The sequence below is a fragment of the Antechinus flavipes genome, chromosome 6, assembly GCF_016432865.1.
Source record: "Antechinus flavipes isolate AdamAnt ecotype Samford, QLD, Australia chromosome 6, AdamAnt_v2, whole genome shotgun sequence".
NCBI classification, from domain to species: domain Eukaryota; kingdom Metazoa; phylum Chordata; class Mammalia; order Dasyuromorphia; family Dasyuridae; genus Antechinus; species Antechinus flavipes.
The window spans coordinates 239,269,098-239,281,508 of record NC_067403.1 but is presented as its reverse complement, the minus strand read 5'-3'; the positions used below and the strand labels follow the sequence as shown (position 1 = coordinate 239,281,508).

Genomic DNA, 12,411 nt, shown 5'->3' with positions numbered 1-12,411 from the left:
GGACATCTCTTTGGGCATCAATTTCCCAATCATAAAATGAAATGTTAGACTAGATGACTTCTAAGGTTCCTGCCCAGCTCTGACAGTCTATATTCTAAGGTCACTCTAAGCTCTAACATTCTAAGTTCTAAGGTGCCTCTATGCTCTAACATTCTATATTATAAAGACCCTTCTTACTCTGACATTCAATGTTCCAAAGTCCCTCTAAGCTCTGACATTCTATGTTCTAAGGTCACTCTAAGCTCTAACATTCTAAGTTCTAAGGTTCCTCTATGCTCCAACATTCTGTATTATAAAGACCCTTCTTATTCTGACATTCAATGTTCCAAAGTCCCTCTAAGCTCTGACATTCTATGTTCTAAGGTTCCTCCAAGCTTTAATGTTCTTTATTCTAAGGTTCCTCCTAGCTCTGACAGTCCATGTTTTAAGGTTCCTTCCAGTCCTAAGATGTTGTGTTTGATATTTCCCTTCTAGTCCTAATAGTCTATATTATATGTTTGAATATACATTATATATGTATTGGAAGGTCCCTTCCAATTCTGACATTCTGTGTTCTAAGATCCCTCTAAGCTCAAATATGCTATGTTCTAAGGTTCCTTCCAGCGCTGACATTTTGTGTTCTAAGGATCCTCTAAGCTCTAATGTTCTTTGTTCTAAAGTTCTTCTTACCTCTGACATTCTAAAGCTTTGATGTTCTTTGTTCTAAGGTTCCTCCTAGCTCTGACAGTCCATGTTCTAAGGCTCCTTCCAGTCCTAAGATGTTGTGTTCAATATTTCCCCTTTAGTCCCGATTGTCCATATTATATGTCTGAAGGTCTCTTCCAGTTCTGACATTCTATGTCCTAGGTCCCTCTAAGCTCTGACATGCTATGTTCTAAGGTCTCTCTAAGCTCTAATGTTCTGCATTTTAAGGTTCTCCCTTGCTCCGACATTCTGCGTTCTAAGGCTCCTTCCAGTCCCAAGATGTTGTGTTCAATATTTCCCCTTTAGTCCTGATAGTCCATTTTAGATGTTTGAAAGTCCCTTCCAGTTTTCAAATTCTATGTTCTAAGGTGACTCTAAGCTCTAACATTCTTTGTTCTAAGGTTCCTCCAACCTCTGACATTCCATGTCCTAGGTCCTGCTAAACTCTAATAATCTATGTTCTAAGGTTCCTTCCAGCCCTGACATTCTATGTCCCTCTAAATTCTAACATTCCATGTTCTAAGGTCCCTCCTAGTTCTGACATCCTAGGCTCTAAGGCTCCTTCTAGTCCTAATATGTTGTGTTCAGTATTTCCCTTCTAGTGCCGATAGTCCACATTATATGTTTTAAGGTTCCATCCAGTTCTGATGTCTTGTGACTCCGTTTAAAGGCTTACGATTTTCTGGACTCCAAGCCTTGAGTGACCATTCACGAGTTTTTTGGTGCCACCTCGTGGCCACCGTGGATATCGCAGTTTGAAAATGTCAATTTCCATTGGAATTGGGATGGGGAAAAGTGAAGAGAAGAATTGTTTTTGAAGCTGGGGGTGGGCCCAGAATGGTGAAGGACAGGAGAAATCACACCTCGGGGTCTACATCCCCACCGCTACCGTTTCCTCGTCACTAGAACAGATCCTGAGACCAGAGGGAGGACTAAGGAAGAATCACATCAGGCTGTCTTCAGCATGTGGACTAGGGCTGGACCTCTGCACCCCCTGATCCACACGCAAAGGCCGTCCAGAGCAAGACAACTAGTTTATCCATGTGGCCCCTCAATAAGACAACTAGCTAGCATGTGGCCCCTCAATAACTGGGAGAGGGATTTCCACAGCAGCAGACTCCACGACCTCTCCGCCATCTTGGAATGGAAAGCTTCCGAGTGGCAGTCAGTCTCAAGAGACTACACTCCCCCCAATCTCATCTGTCACCCCAGTGCTGCTCTTATCTCCCGGGGGAACATGCACACCCACGCACACAGTCCTAGCCCCACGGTCGAGATCTCGGAGACCAGAAAATCCACGAGCAATGAATGATGAGGGACCTGCCCTTTAGAATGGGAATTTCATAAGTTGATGGGCCGAGGGAGTCAAGGTTCAGTATCTCCTCTTTGTACCCTGTAGTTGGGCAGGGTTGTAGAGTGCTGGCAGCATGGCGTACTGGATGGAGCACTGAACTTGGAGGCAGGAAGGCCCGGGTTCAAATCCCACCTTGGAAACTTAATACTTGTATGATGATGGACAAGTCAAAGTCATAGCCTCTCTAGCCTTCAACTTTTCCATCTGTAAAATAGGTAGAGTTGGACTCAATGGCCTCTAAAATCTCTTCCATCTAGAAATCTTGGATCCTATTATTTCTAATGTGTCTTACACTAGGAAGCCAGCACGGGTTCAATTGATCATTCTAAGGAATGACTTCGGAGACCATGAAACATGCAGAATACAAAGTGTTGAACTAAGAATCAGGAAGACCTAGCATTTGGATCCTGGACAAGCCACTTAACCTCTCTAAGATTGAGTTTCATCATCTGTTTAAAAAAAAAAAAAAAGGGTGGGATGGGACAGACAGCCAGTAAACTCACATCCAACTCTAGCCTCTTGAACAGGCTCCCAGACAAAACTAAATCCAACCTGGCCCCAAGCCTGCACTCCACTGGCACGGGGCTTCGGGTAAGTGGCTCTGGCCTCTAAAAGTCAACTTCCCATCAGCTGGGCTCCCCGTACCCTAGGCACCCTTGCCCTCACTCTAGTTCCTCAGGAGCTACTTCGGCTTTTAAAGAAGGTTATCCCTCAGCAAGGATGGTGGGGATGGAACAAGGTGGGGCCTGAAGAATTTGGAAGTCCTGTGATGGGAAGAAAGGCAGGTCCCTGGATGGGCTCCCTCACATGCTGAGCAGTTCCACCTGATACCAAAGTCCCAAAGGACTCTAAGAGGCTAGGAAAGGATACTCTGCTCCCCCAAACCCTGACCAGAGAGTCAAGTCTGTTATATGCAGGAAGGAATTGTGAGAGAGAGGAAAATATTAGAGAAAACAAGGAGACAGAAGTGAGAGATAGTGGGAAAGTACAGAAAAGAATGGGGGGAGAGCAAGAGCAAAAGCAAGAGAAAGTGAAAGAGAGAGACAGAGAAAAAGACAGAGACAGAAAGAGAGAGAGAGAGAGAGAGAGAGAGAGAGAGAGAGAGAGAGAGAGAGAGAGAGAGAGAGAGAGAGATTGTAAAGCAGAAAAGATGAAGACAAAACAAGGAGAAGGCATACAGACAAAAGCCCAGAGGAGGCTGAAAGAGCCAGGAGGCCCAGAAAAAATAGGGAAGAATCAGTGGGAGAGAGAGAACAAGGCAGGTTAAAGAAGTGATACTTACAGCTAGTCGAAGGACTGTCCACGCCATTCACATCTGCTCTTGGGAAGCCACGGACCGAGTGGGAGGTGTGCAACGTGGACTCAATGGCTCTCTCATGGGCAGTAAGGATAATGGTAGGGGGGTGGCTTCCACTGCCAGGGCCAGACAGCGACTTCTGCATGATGGCCAGTTTGTCTTTAGTACGCCTCTTCATATCATCCCATCTGTGCTTAATGTCCTTCACTGAGCGGGGGACTTGGCTGACTGAGGTGATTTTCCGAGCTATTCCTTCCCAGATCTTGTCCCTGTCGGCATGGGACAGCCTCATGGTCTCCCTCCCAAACAGGACGGCTTCATTGTGGGTCACCTCAGTGACCAGAATGTCCAGCTCATCCTTGGAGAATTTAGGCTTCCTCTTACGTTCAGTCATGGACGCCATGTTCCTTGGGTTGAATATCCCACAAAGCACAATTGGGTAAATAGAAATCAATGAGGGGTGGGGAAGGGGGGTCCTGCTCCTACCTACACTGCTGAACTCCCCAAGGGGGAGCCAACAGGAACTGGCTTCTTGCCCTCCTCTCCACTCCTATCTAAGTTAGCCCCCCTCTATCTTCCCCCAGCAGATAGAGGGGACAACCAAGTCCAAGAGAGAATGGTCAGAAGCGCACAGGCAGAAGGGCATAGGCAGAAAGGGGGGGGGGGTCTTTATGAATTCTGATAAGAATGCAGGCCATGTAGTATCTGTCGGAGGCCCCAAAGAAAAGAATCTGGCCAGAATCCTTCCAATGCACCCCCAAGGGCGAAGGAGTCACCTCGGGGGAGCTCCAAGCCCACACCAGCCCTGTGGCCACAAGAACGACGCATGACTTCCAAGGACACAAAGAACCAAGAAAGGGATGACAAAAGGAGGAAGCCGCCTGGCTGGAATTCAAGGAAGGCTCTGGGTGACAGGAGATAGGGCAAGTTGGCAGGAGGCTTAACTCAGTATCGTTGGATGTCCCGTTGGTAAAATGTGGGCACGCCTGAGCTTTCACGCCAAGGTCCACATTGACCAACTTCTCAAACCTAAGCCCCATCGGGGAGGTTCCATTCGGCAAGCAGGCACTTAGGCGGCCTTGAGCGGATGGGGAAGGGACATCAGCAAGCTCACAGTCCCTGACCTCTCCTGAATACTCATATGGAGACCAGGCTCCTGGGCAATGCTGCTGAGCCTCCTACTAGCCCCGAGATCTCTACCTAAGAAAGGCTGTTGAGGAAAACAGTGAAAAGAGAGAACCGATGTCGAGTCCACAGCTTGGCTCATCTGGAGAAACCATTCTAGGGGACTAGGTGGATAGGCTCATTCACTCCTCACAGAATCAGTCAGGCACCCCATTTATTAAGCGCTTACCATGTGTCAGGCACAGTTGAAGCAATGAGTTGGAAAGCAGAGGACCTGGGTACAAAGGAAGTTCTGCCACCTGCTTCCTGTGTCACCAAATAAGCTGGTTTCCCACCCTGGCTTTGCCCCTTCTGACTTAGCATGACTGGGTAAGTCACTCACCTTGATTTCGGGACTTCTTCCCCCTCTAAACCTAAAATCCTAATCCTGTGAGTCATCCTCTCGTAAAATGAGAAAGTTGAATGAAATAACCTCTAGGGTCCCCTCTAGAGCCTACGATTGACTCCAAAGAATCTCCACTCGCAGCCACATTTGAGGGTACAAGGAGAAAGTATAGGAGGTTGGCAACCTGGCTCTTCTGAGTGATCTTGTTTCTCTGAAAGTGACCAGCTCATCTCCATGGAACTGGAGACAGGACTCCTGGCCCCCAAAACTAAGATCTGTGGTCCCGAGCCACTTCGGTGATGGAAAGCTGTTTGACCACTTGTGGGGAATATTATAGAGCACACAACTGGTGAGCAAAGTGGGCCGAGCACAGGGTTTGGACTAAGAAAGACCAGAGTTTGAATCTTGCCTTAGACTTCCTAGCTATGTGACCTTGGGAAAATATTTAATTTCTCTGTCTCAGATTCTTCATCTGTAGGAAGGGGGCAACACAATAATAGCACTTATCCCTGTTGTAATGAGGACCAAATAAGATTACACATATAGGTGAGCGCTGGTCTATCCATGTAACTATATATGTATATATCTATCCATCCATCCAACCATCCATCTCTTCATCCATCCAACCATCCATCTCTTCATCCATCCAAGCATCCATCTATCTAATCTGTCTATTATTCTATCTAAATGTCCATCTACCTAATAGAGCCACACACAGATATTATGAGTTCTGGTTAGTATGCACATATATGTATACAAAGCTTTACACACCTTAAAAAATCATCATCATGATTATTTGCATGCTCAGGAAAGCATATAAACAGGAGCATTTTTAAAGACTGAAGAAGGATTTTCTAACCCTTATCACCGATTCATCCCACCGGAGTTCATCCTTATTCATTCTGACAGCCCAGAACAGTAGCCACTCCACTGCAGCAGTGCTCCTGAAACCAGGGAGCTTCTAATTCCCCCAACAGTCTCATCTCATTTGTGTCAAGCCCATTCCTGACCCCTCCCCCAAATCGCCCTTGGGTTTCTCCAGTGGCTCTCCTTCTAGGTACCCCCTTCGCCAGGCAATCCCTTGAACAAAGAGCAGCTGGACCACATGAGCTTGTCCACCTCTCCCCTGCACACATAGGTCTACACACGTATACTTTGGCCACTGATGCTCCGCCCCCAGCCCGAGAGGTCAAGTTCACTGCTCATGTGCCAGACACCATGGCTGTGTCTGTGGCACCCGTGGGTGCATGGGGATTTCTCGGCCTGGTTTGGAATCCTGCTTGAATTCACTTAAGACTGTTGGGGAACATGGCTCTGACACACAGTCCCAAATTCCCCTACCCCAGATATTTGTGTGTGTACAGGTGTAGATCAAGGGTTTTGGAATCAGAGGTTCTGGGTTCAAATTTCAGTTCTGCTATTTAGTATCTGGGTGAACGGGGGAAGGGAGGGGGAGAAATATTGCTTGACCTGTTGAGTTTGTTTCCCTAGTTGTGAAATGTAGGGGTTGGTCTAGTTGCTTCCCAGCCCTGACAACAATGGCCCATCCACAGCGAACATGCTATGAAAGATGGGAGGAACCAATGTACCCGACAGGATACTAAGTTTTAGGACAAAGATGGCGTCCTCTTGGGGACAGAAGCTATCTAGGAACAGTTGGGAGGCTTGGGGACATACTGGCGAAGCAGAGAAATCCACCCGCTGCCCTCGTCCACAGTTTCCTAGAGTCCAGTCCCTCCCGCGTAGGACACGGGCAGTGGAGCAGCACAAGGCCCTGGAGAGCTGGGTGGAGGGCCTGGCCCGTCCCCGGTCCCAAGAGGCCCGAGCCTCCACTGCCTGGCAGTAGCCCTTCAAGGAAAACCTTGCGGAAAACCAGCCACGGGCCAATTTCCTCTCTATTCTCAGGGTTCCCATGGCATCAGAGTCATTTCTTCTGACCCTTTGGCTGGGCAGTGGCAGGAAGTCGAGTCACACCGAGTAAGATATTTCCAAAGCATGGGAAAAGATGAGAGGATGGAGGCTGCCTCCCTCTCTCTCATGGCACTCCCCCCCACGCCCCCCACTCCCTGACTCCCTCATTAGGGGGGCGACAAAGAGGCGCCCGTGACAGAGCAGGACTCACCTCATCCAGTTGGCTTTGGTTTCATCTGTCCCATCGATAGACTTGTAATGGTTATTCTTGTCAACAATCTGGAAAGGCAGAGAGAGAGAGACTGGCAAAACCAGGGCAGAACCGGACCAGCCAAGCCAAGGCGCTTCCTCCCTCCCCTCACACTCAGAATGGGGGAAGAGCCCCCTCTCACCCTCCCTCCCTGAGCTCAGCTCCACGGGGCCCTTTCCTGCAAACAGGCCCCAGCACGGCTCTGTCAACATTCTAAGTCCTTCACTGGATGAACGAATGAAAGCATTTTATTAAACCTTTACTGTATCTCCAATCCAGGCAACCAGATGGCACAGTGGATAGAGTGCCAGGCCTGGGGTCAGGAAGATCTGAATTCAAACCTGAAGGAGATCAGTCACTGTGACCCTGGACGAGTCACTTAACCCTGATTGCCTCAGTTTCCTCATCTGTAAAATGAGCTGGAGCAGGAAATAGCAAGCCACTCCAATATTTGCCAATAAAGCTCCCAAGGAGAATCATTTCTGACTGGAATACCTGAATAACAACGACAATATGTCTCTAATTCCTGCACTAAATGCTAGAGACATTAAAAAAAAAAAAAAGCAAAGAATCATGGGAGTGGTGATAAGGGATCTGGGTTTGGGTCTGGGAAGTCCCAGAGATGCTGAGTGGTACACAAGGAAACAGCAATGATAATGTAAATCAGCTTTTATACAGGGTTTTAAAGCTGGCAAAATGTTCTACCAATATTATTTTATTTGATCCTTATAACAACCCTGAGCAGTATCCCCATTTTATAGATGATTAAACTGAGACTGAGACTCAGGGATTTTCCCAGAGTCACGTGGTTAGTAAGTATCTGAGAGAGATTAAATTTGTATTCAGAGCTGCCTGATTCCGGTCTGAAGTTCTATCCACTGCCCCACCTAGCTGCCTCAAATGGCATATCAGCAATCTGATTATGGTTCCCACAGTAAGAAGCTGAAAAATGGGGAAATGGAATGTTTATGTGGACAGCAAAGAGATGACAGTGCTACTAGATAGGATATGATCCCTGACCTGGCCTAAACCCAGTCATATATAGAACAACTAGGGCATGCTAAGGAAAAAACACCCTCTACTTTCCCATCTGTATGATGGGGATGGGGATGGGGATGTATAAAGCCCAACTTCTAAACAGTTCTGACATTCTCCTCCTCTGTTCATAAATATGCTCCCAGACGCCTGAGGGCCAATGATATGGGTCTCCCTGCTGCCAGTCACACGTGACACTCCAATTCCTAACGTTGCATTTCAAACGGGGTCTCTGAAATCTGGGATTGTCTCCCTCCTCCCTCCCTGTCTTCTGGCTTCTCTGGCTTCCTTCTGATCTCGAATAAATGATTTGTACACGCTTGTTTGCATTTGCCCTTCCACAACTAAACTCCTAGAAAGCAGGGATTGTTTTTCCTCCCTTTTCTTTGTAACCCCAGTAATTAGCACAGTTCCTGGCACACAGAAACTGAATAAAAGCTTGCTTACTTAACTCTTTCCTCAGTGATAACTGCAGTGTTGGAGCGTAACTCCAGACAATGGTGTATACCGGCTATGAGGAGCCTGGGTACCTGGGAGCCTTGGAAGATCTCTGATTTGAACAGGACAGTGTGACTTATTTGCTATTCCCTTTTTCCTCTTAAAAGGCTCCCCACCACGGCTATGAATAGAAATAGATGCTCCTTTGCCCAAAGCCTTCTGGGTAGGGAGAAAATGGCAGCAAAGGTTCTGAATGGGAAATTGGGGGAGAGAGGCTGGAACTGAAACAAGACCTCGGAGGGGAGTGAAGATCACAGGGTCATTGATTTGGGCCTAGAAGAGGCCTGAGGAGGGGAATCTCCTGTCCTTCCTCTTGATAATACAAGAAATTGTGGAAAGGTCATGATGTGGTTGGTGATCCCCCAGTTAGCTACTGGTCATGGATCAGGCAGCCTGAACTGGTGTCCCAGCTCCCCAGGGCTTTGGTGGTAATGTGGTCCTGAGTGACTTGCTTTACAGCACTGGTAAATGGGATAATAATATTCCTTGACTTACAAGGTGTCCTAAGGAAAGTACTTGAGACTTGAGAACACTATGGAAATCTGAGGTTTTGCGAGCTCTGTGCTATGATGGGAAGAGCTCCATTTGAGAGTCAGGACACCTGAACTTGACACATGTTGGCTTTGACTCTGAACAGGTCGCTTGCCTTTCTGAATTTCAGTTTCGCCATGTGTAAAACAGAATGGCTGATACTCCCAATTCTTGCCACACTGGATTGGAAAGAAAGAGATTTAAAGCATTCAACCTCTCTGTGACTCAGTTTCCTCCTCTGTAAAATGAGGGAGCTGGACTCAATCACCTCTAAGATCCCTTTCAATTTGAAGCAATCCTACAATTCTATGTCACAAATGTGACATTATTATTATTATCATCAACATCATCACCAAGTAAGCGTTTGAGAAGCTCTTAGAGAGTACTATCCACTGCTCTTATAGCCCCTTTCACTGACCGGTCACTCCCTCCTGGACTTATTCACCTTATTTTGGTGAAAGATCCAGCCAGTCCCACTCATTTTTCTTTCCTTTCTGAGAGCCTCATCCTCTGTCTTCTTTCTCCAGCATCCTCATCCTGACCCTTCAACTTTCTCTCAAGTACTATTTGAATGCAAGCTCCTTGGTGATAAAAACTATTTTCTTTAGGCTGGTTTTTATATTCCCTGCTTGGCTGGTACCCATTAGGCACTTAAGAAATGCTTTTTGAGGGGCAGCTAGATGGCTGAAGTTAGGAGAACCCGAGTTCAAATGTGATCTCAGACATTTAATACTTAATAGCTGTGTGATCCTGAGTAAGTCACTTAACTCCAATTGCCTCACCAAAAAAAAAAAAAATGCTTATTGAATGACTGGAAATATGTTAAAAAAATGATTGTACATGCTATTGTGTTGGGGATGTATATAGTAAAGAAGGGAGGATGGAAAATTGGAAACTCAAAAGTTTATAAAAAATGAATATTGAACCCCAAAGACATACTAAAGAAGGGAAAGGGACCTGTATGTGCCAAAATGTTTGTGGCAGCCCTGTTTGCAGTGGCTAGAAACTGGAAATTGAATGGATGCCCATCAATTGGAGAATGGTTGGGTAAATTGTGGTATATGAATGTTATGGAATATTATTGTTCTGTAAGGAATGACCAGCAGGATGAATACAGAGAGGACTGGTGAGACTTACGTGAACTGATGCTGAGTGAAATGAGCAGGGCCAGGAGATCATTATATATCTCAACAACGATACTGTTTGAGGATGTATTCTGATGGAAGTGGACCTCTTCAATAAAGAGAGCCTTAACTGATCAAAGATGGACAGAAGCAGCTACACCCAGAGAAAGAACACTGGGAAATGAATATAAACTGCTTGCATTTTTGTTTTTCTTCCCGGGTTATTTTTACCTTCTGAATCTAATTCTCCCTGTGCAACAAGAGAACTGTTCGGTTCTGCACACATAATATTGTATCTAGGATATATTGTAACCTATTTAACATGTAAAGGACTGCTTGCCATCTGGGAGAGGGGGTGGAGGGAGGGAGGGGAAAAATCGGAACAGAAGTGAGTGCAAGGGATAATGCTGTAAAAACCTGGCATGGGTTCTGTCAATAAAAAGTTATTTTAAAAAAAAAAGAATATTGAAGAGGTAGCCAAGTGGCACAGTGAAGGGAGCACTAACTCTGAAGTCAGGAGGATCTGAGTTCAAATTTGACCTCAGACACTTAACACTTTCTAGTTATGTGACCCTGGGCCAATCACTTACCTCCAGTTGCCTCAGCAAAAACAAATAAACAAACAAATAAACAAAGAAATAAAAATGAATGTTGAAAACTATTTGTACAGGTAATTGAAAAAAATAAGATACTCAAGTGGAGAAAAAAAGAAAAATGCTCTTCATCCTCAGAGAAAGAACTGATGGTGTCTGAATAGAGACTGAAGCACAGTTTTTAAACTTTCTTTAGTTTTCTTTATTTTTGTCTACATTTTCTTTCATACCATGATTAATATGGAAATATTTTGCAAGACTATACATGTATAACCTATATCAATTTGCTTGCCTTCTCAGTGAAGGAGGTGGGGAGGAAGAAAGGGAGAGAATTTAGAACTCAGTTTTTTAAATGAAGGCTAAAAATTGTTTTTACATGTAACTGAGAAACAAAAAAGAGGAAAGAAAATTGTCTATGTATAATTGAAAAAATACTATTCTTAAAAAAATAAAATATATTTAAAAAGAAATGCTTGTTGACAATTAACAAAGGTGAAGCTTCAAATATCTGTCTCCATAGAGAGTAGAAAATCATTGTGATATGGGGGGGAAGAAGATTGGACTTGGAAGAAGAATGGGGTAGAAATTTGGGGGTTGCTCCTGCTAGCTAGGTAACTTTAGATAAATCTTTCCCCCCTACCCAGCCCCTTTGGGCCTGTTTCCTTCTCTGTGAAATGAAGGGGACTGGACCAAATGATCTCTTCTGCTCCAGCAACTGATATTGGGAGGCAGATGTCGGACTTTGATTCTACAGTGACAAAGGATCAAATCCTGCTCTTACAAACCAAGTGACCATGGAGGCTCTCTGAGCCTCAGTTTCCTCACTTTTAAAACAAGGGCAGCCATTCCCAAAGTCTCCATCTCACAAGGGTTGGAAGGATCCCACAGAATAACATTAAAGTGCTTTGAAAAATTTAAAGAGGCACATTTATGGCCATTCTGGTGATACGTCATCTTGCAGAGAGGAGCAGAAGCTCTCTGAGGGCAGGGATAGTTTCATTTTTGTCACTCCAGCCTTTACAAGGAGATGGGACTTCAAAAGTGCGAATGACAGGCGCTAGTGGTTTCCTTGGAGCACAGATTGAGAGCCACAAGGAGTCTCAAAACTAGGCTTCCAAACTCCTCGCTTGACAGATGAGGAAACTCAGGCGCAGAGAAAGAAACTGCCCAAGAGCTGGCAGCAGGGACTCAAAGCCAAGTCTGCTAGTGCTGAGTTCAAGGTCAAGCCCTGACACCACACTGGCCACAAAAGTGGGCCATTTTTTGCCTCAGTCGCTGCCCAAATAGAGGTCCAAATTCGCCAGCCCATAGTCAAGAAGGCTGCCTCTGTCATCCCAACACACCCTGTCTCCAGCTTCCTGGGGGACGCCCTTGTTCTGAAAAAGTCACAACATAGGAATAGCTCCAGACTGGTAGACAGGAAATCCAGGCTGGAGTCACGGCTCTTTCCCCTCTCCAGCAGTGTAATTCTGGCAAGTCTCTTGTCTCTCTGGGGCTTGGAATCATAAGATCAAAAATTTAGAGCTGGAAAAAGCTTTTTGAAAATTTTCTATTGCACACAAAAGAGGAGTGGGACTAGTTCAAATAACATCTAATCTCCCTTTCAGCTCTGATATTCTGTGTT

General features: G+C 45.7%; 1 protein-coding gene across 3 annotated transcripts in view; it reads right to left on the bottom strand.

Moving 5' to 3' along the window:
- The window catches only part of PRDM11 (PR/SET domain 11), a 97,486-nt gene that overhangs the window by 30,177 nt on the left and 54,898 nt on the right, over positions 1 to 12,411 (bottom strand). For 2 of the 3 annotated variants that reach the window (XM_051966188.1, XM_051966189.1), the window contains exon 5: positions 6,968 to 7,035. In XM_051966188.1, coding sequence (XP_051822148.1) covers positions 6,968 to 7,035 — 68 coding nt within the window. Of the gene's footprint in view, positions 1 to 3,320; positions 3,743 to 6,967; positions 7,036 to 12,411 lie in introns of all 3 variants that reach the window. The other variant, XM_051966190.1, reaches the window with a different exon arrangement.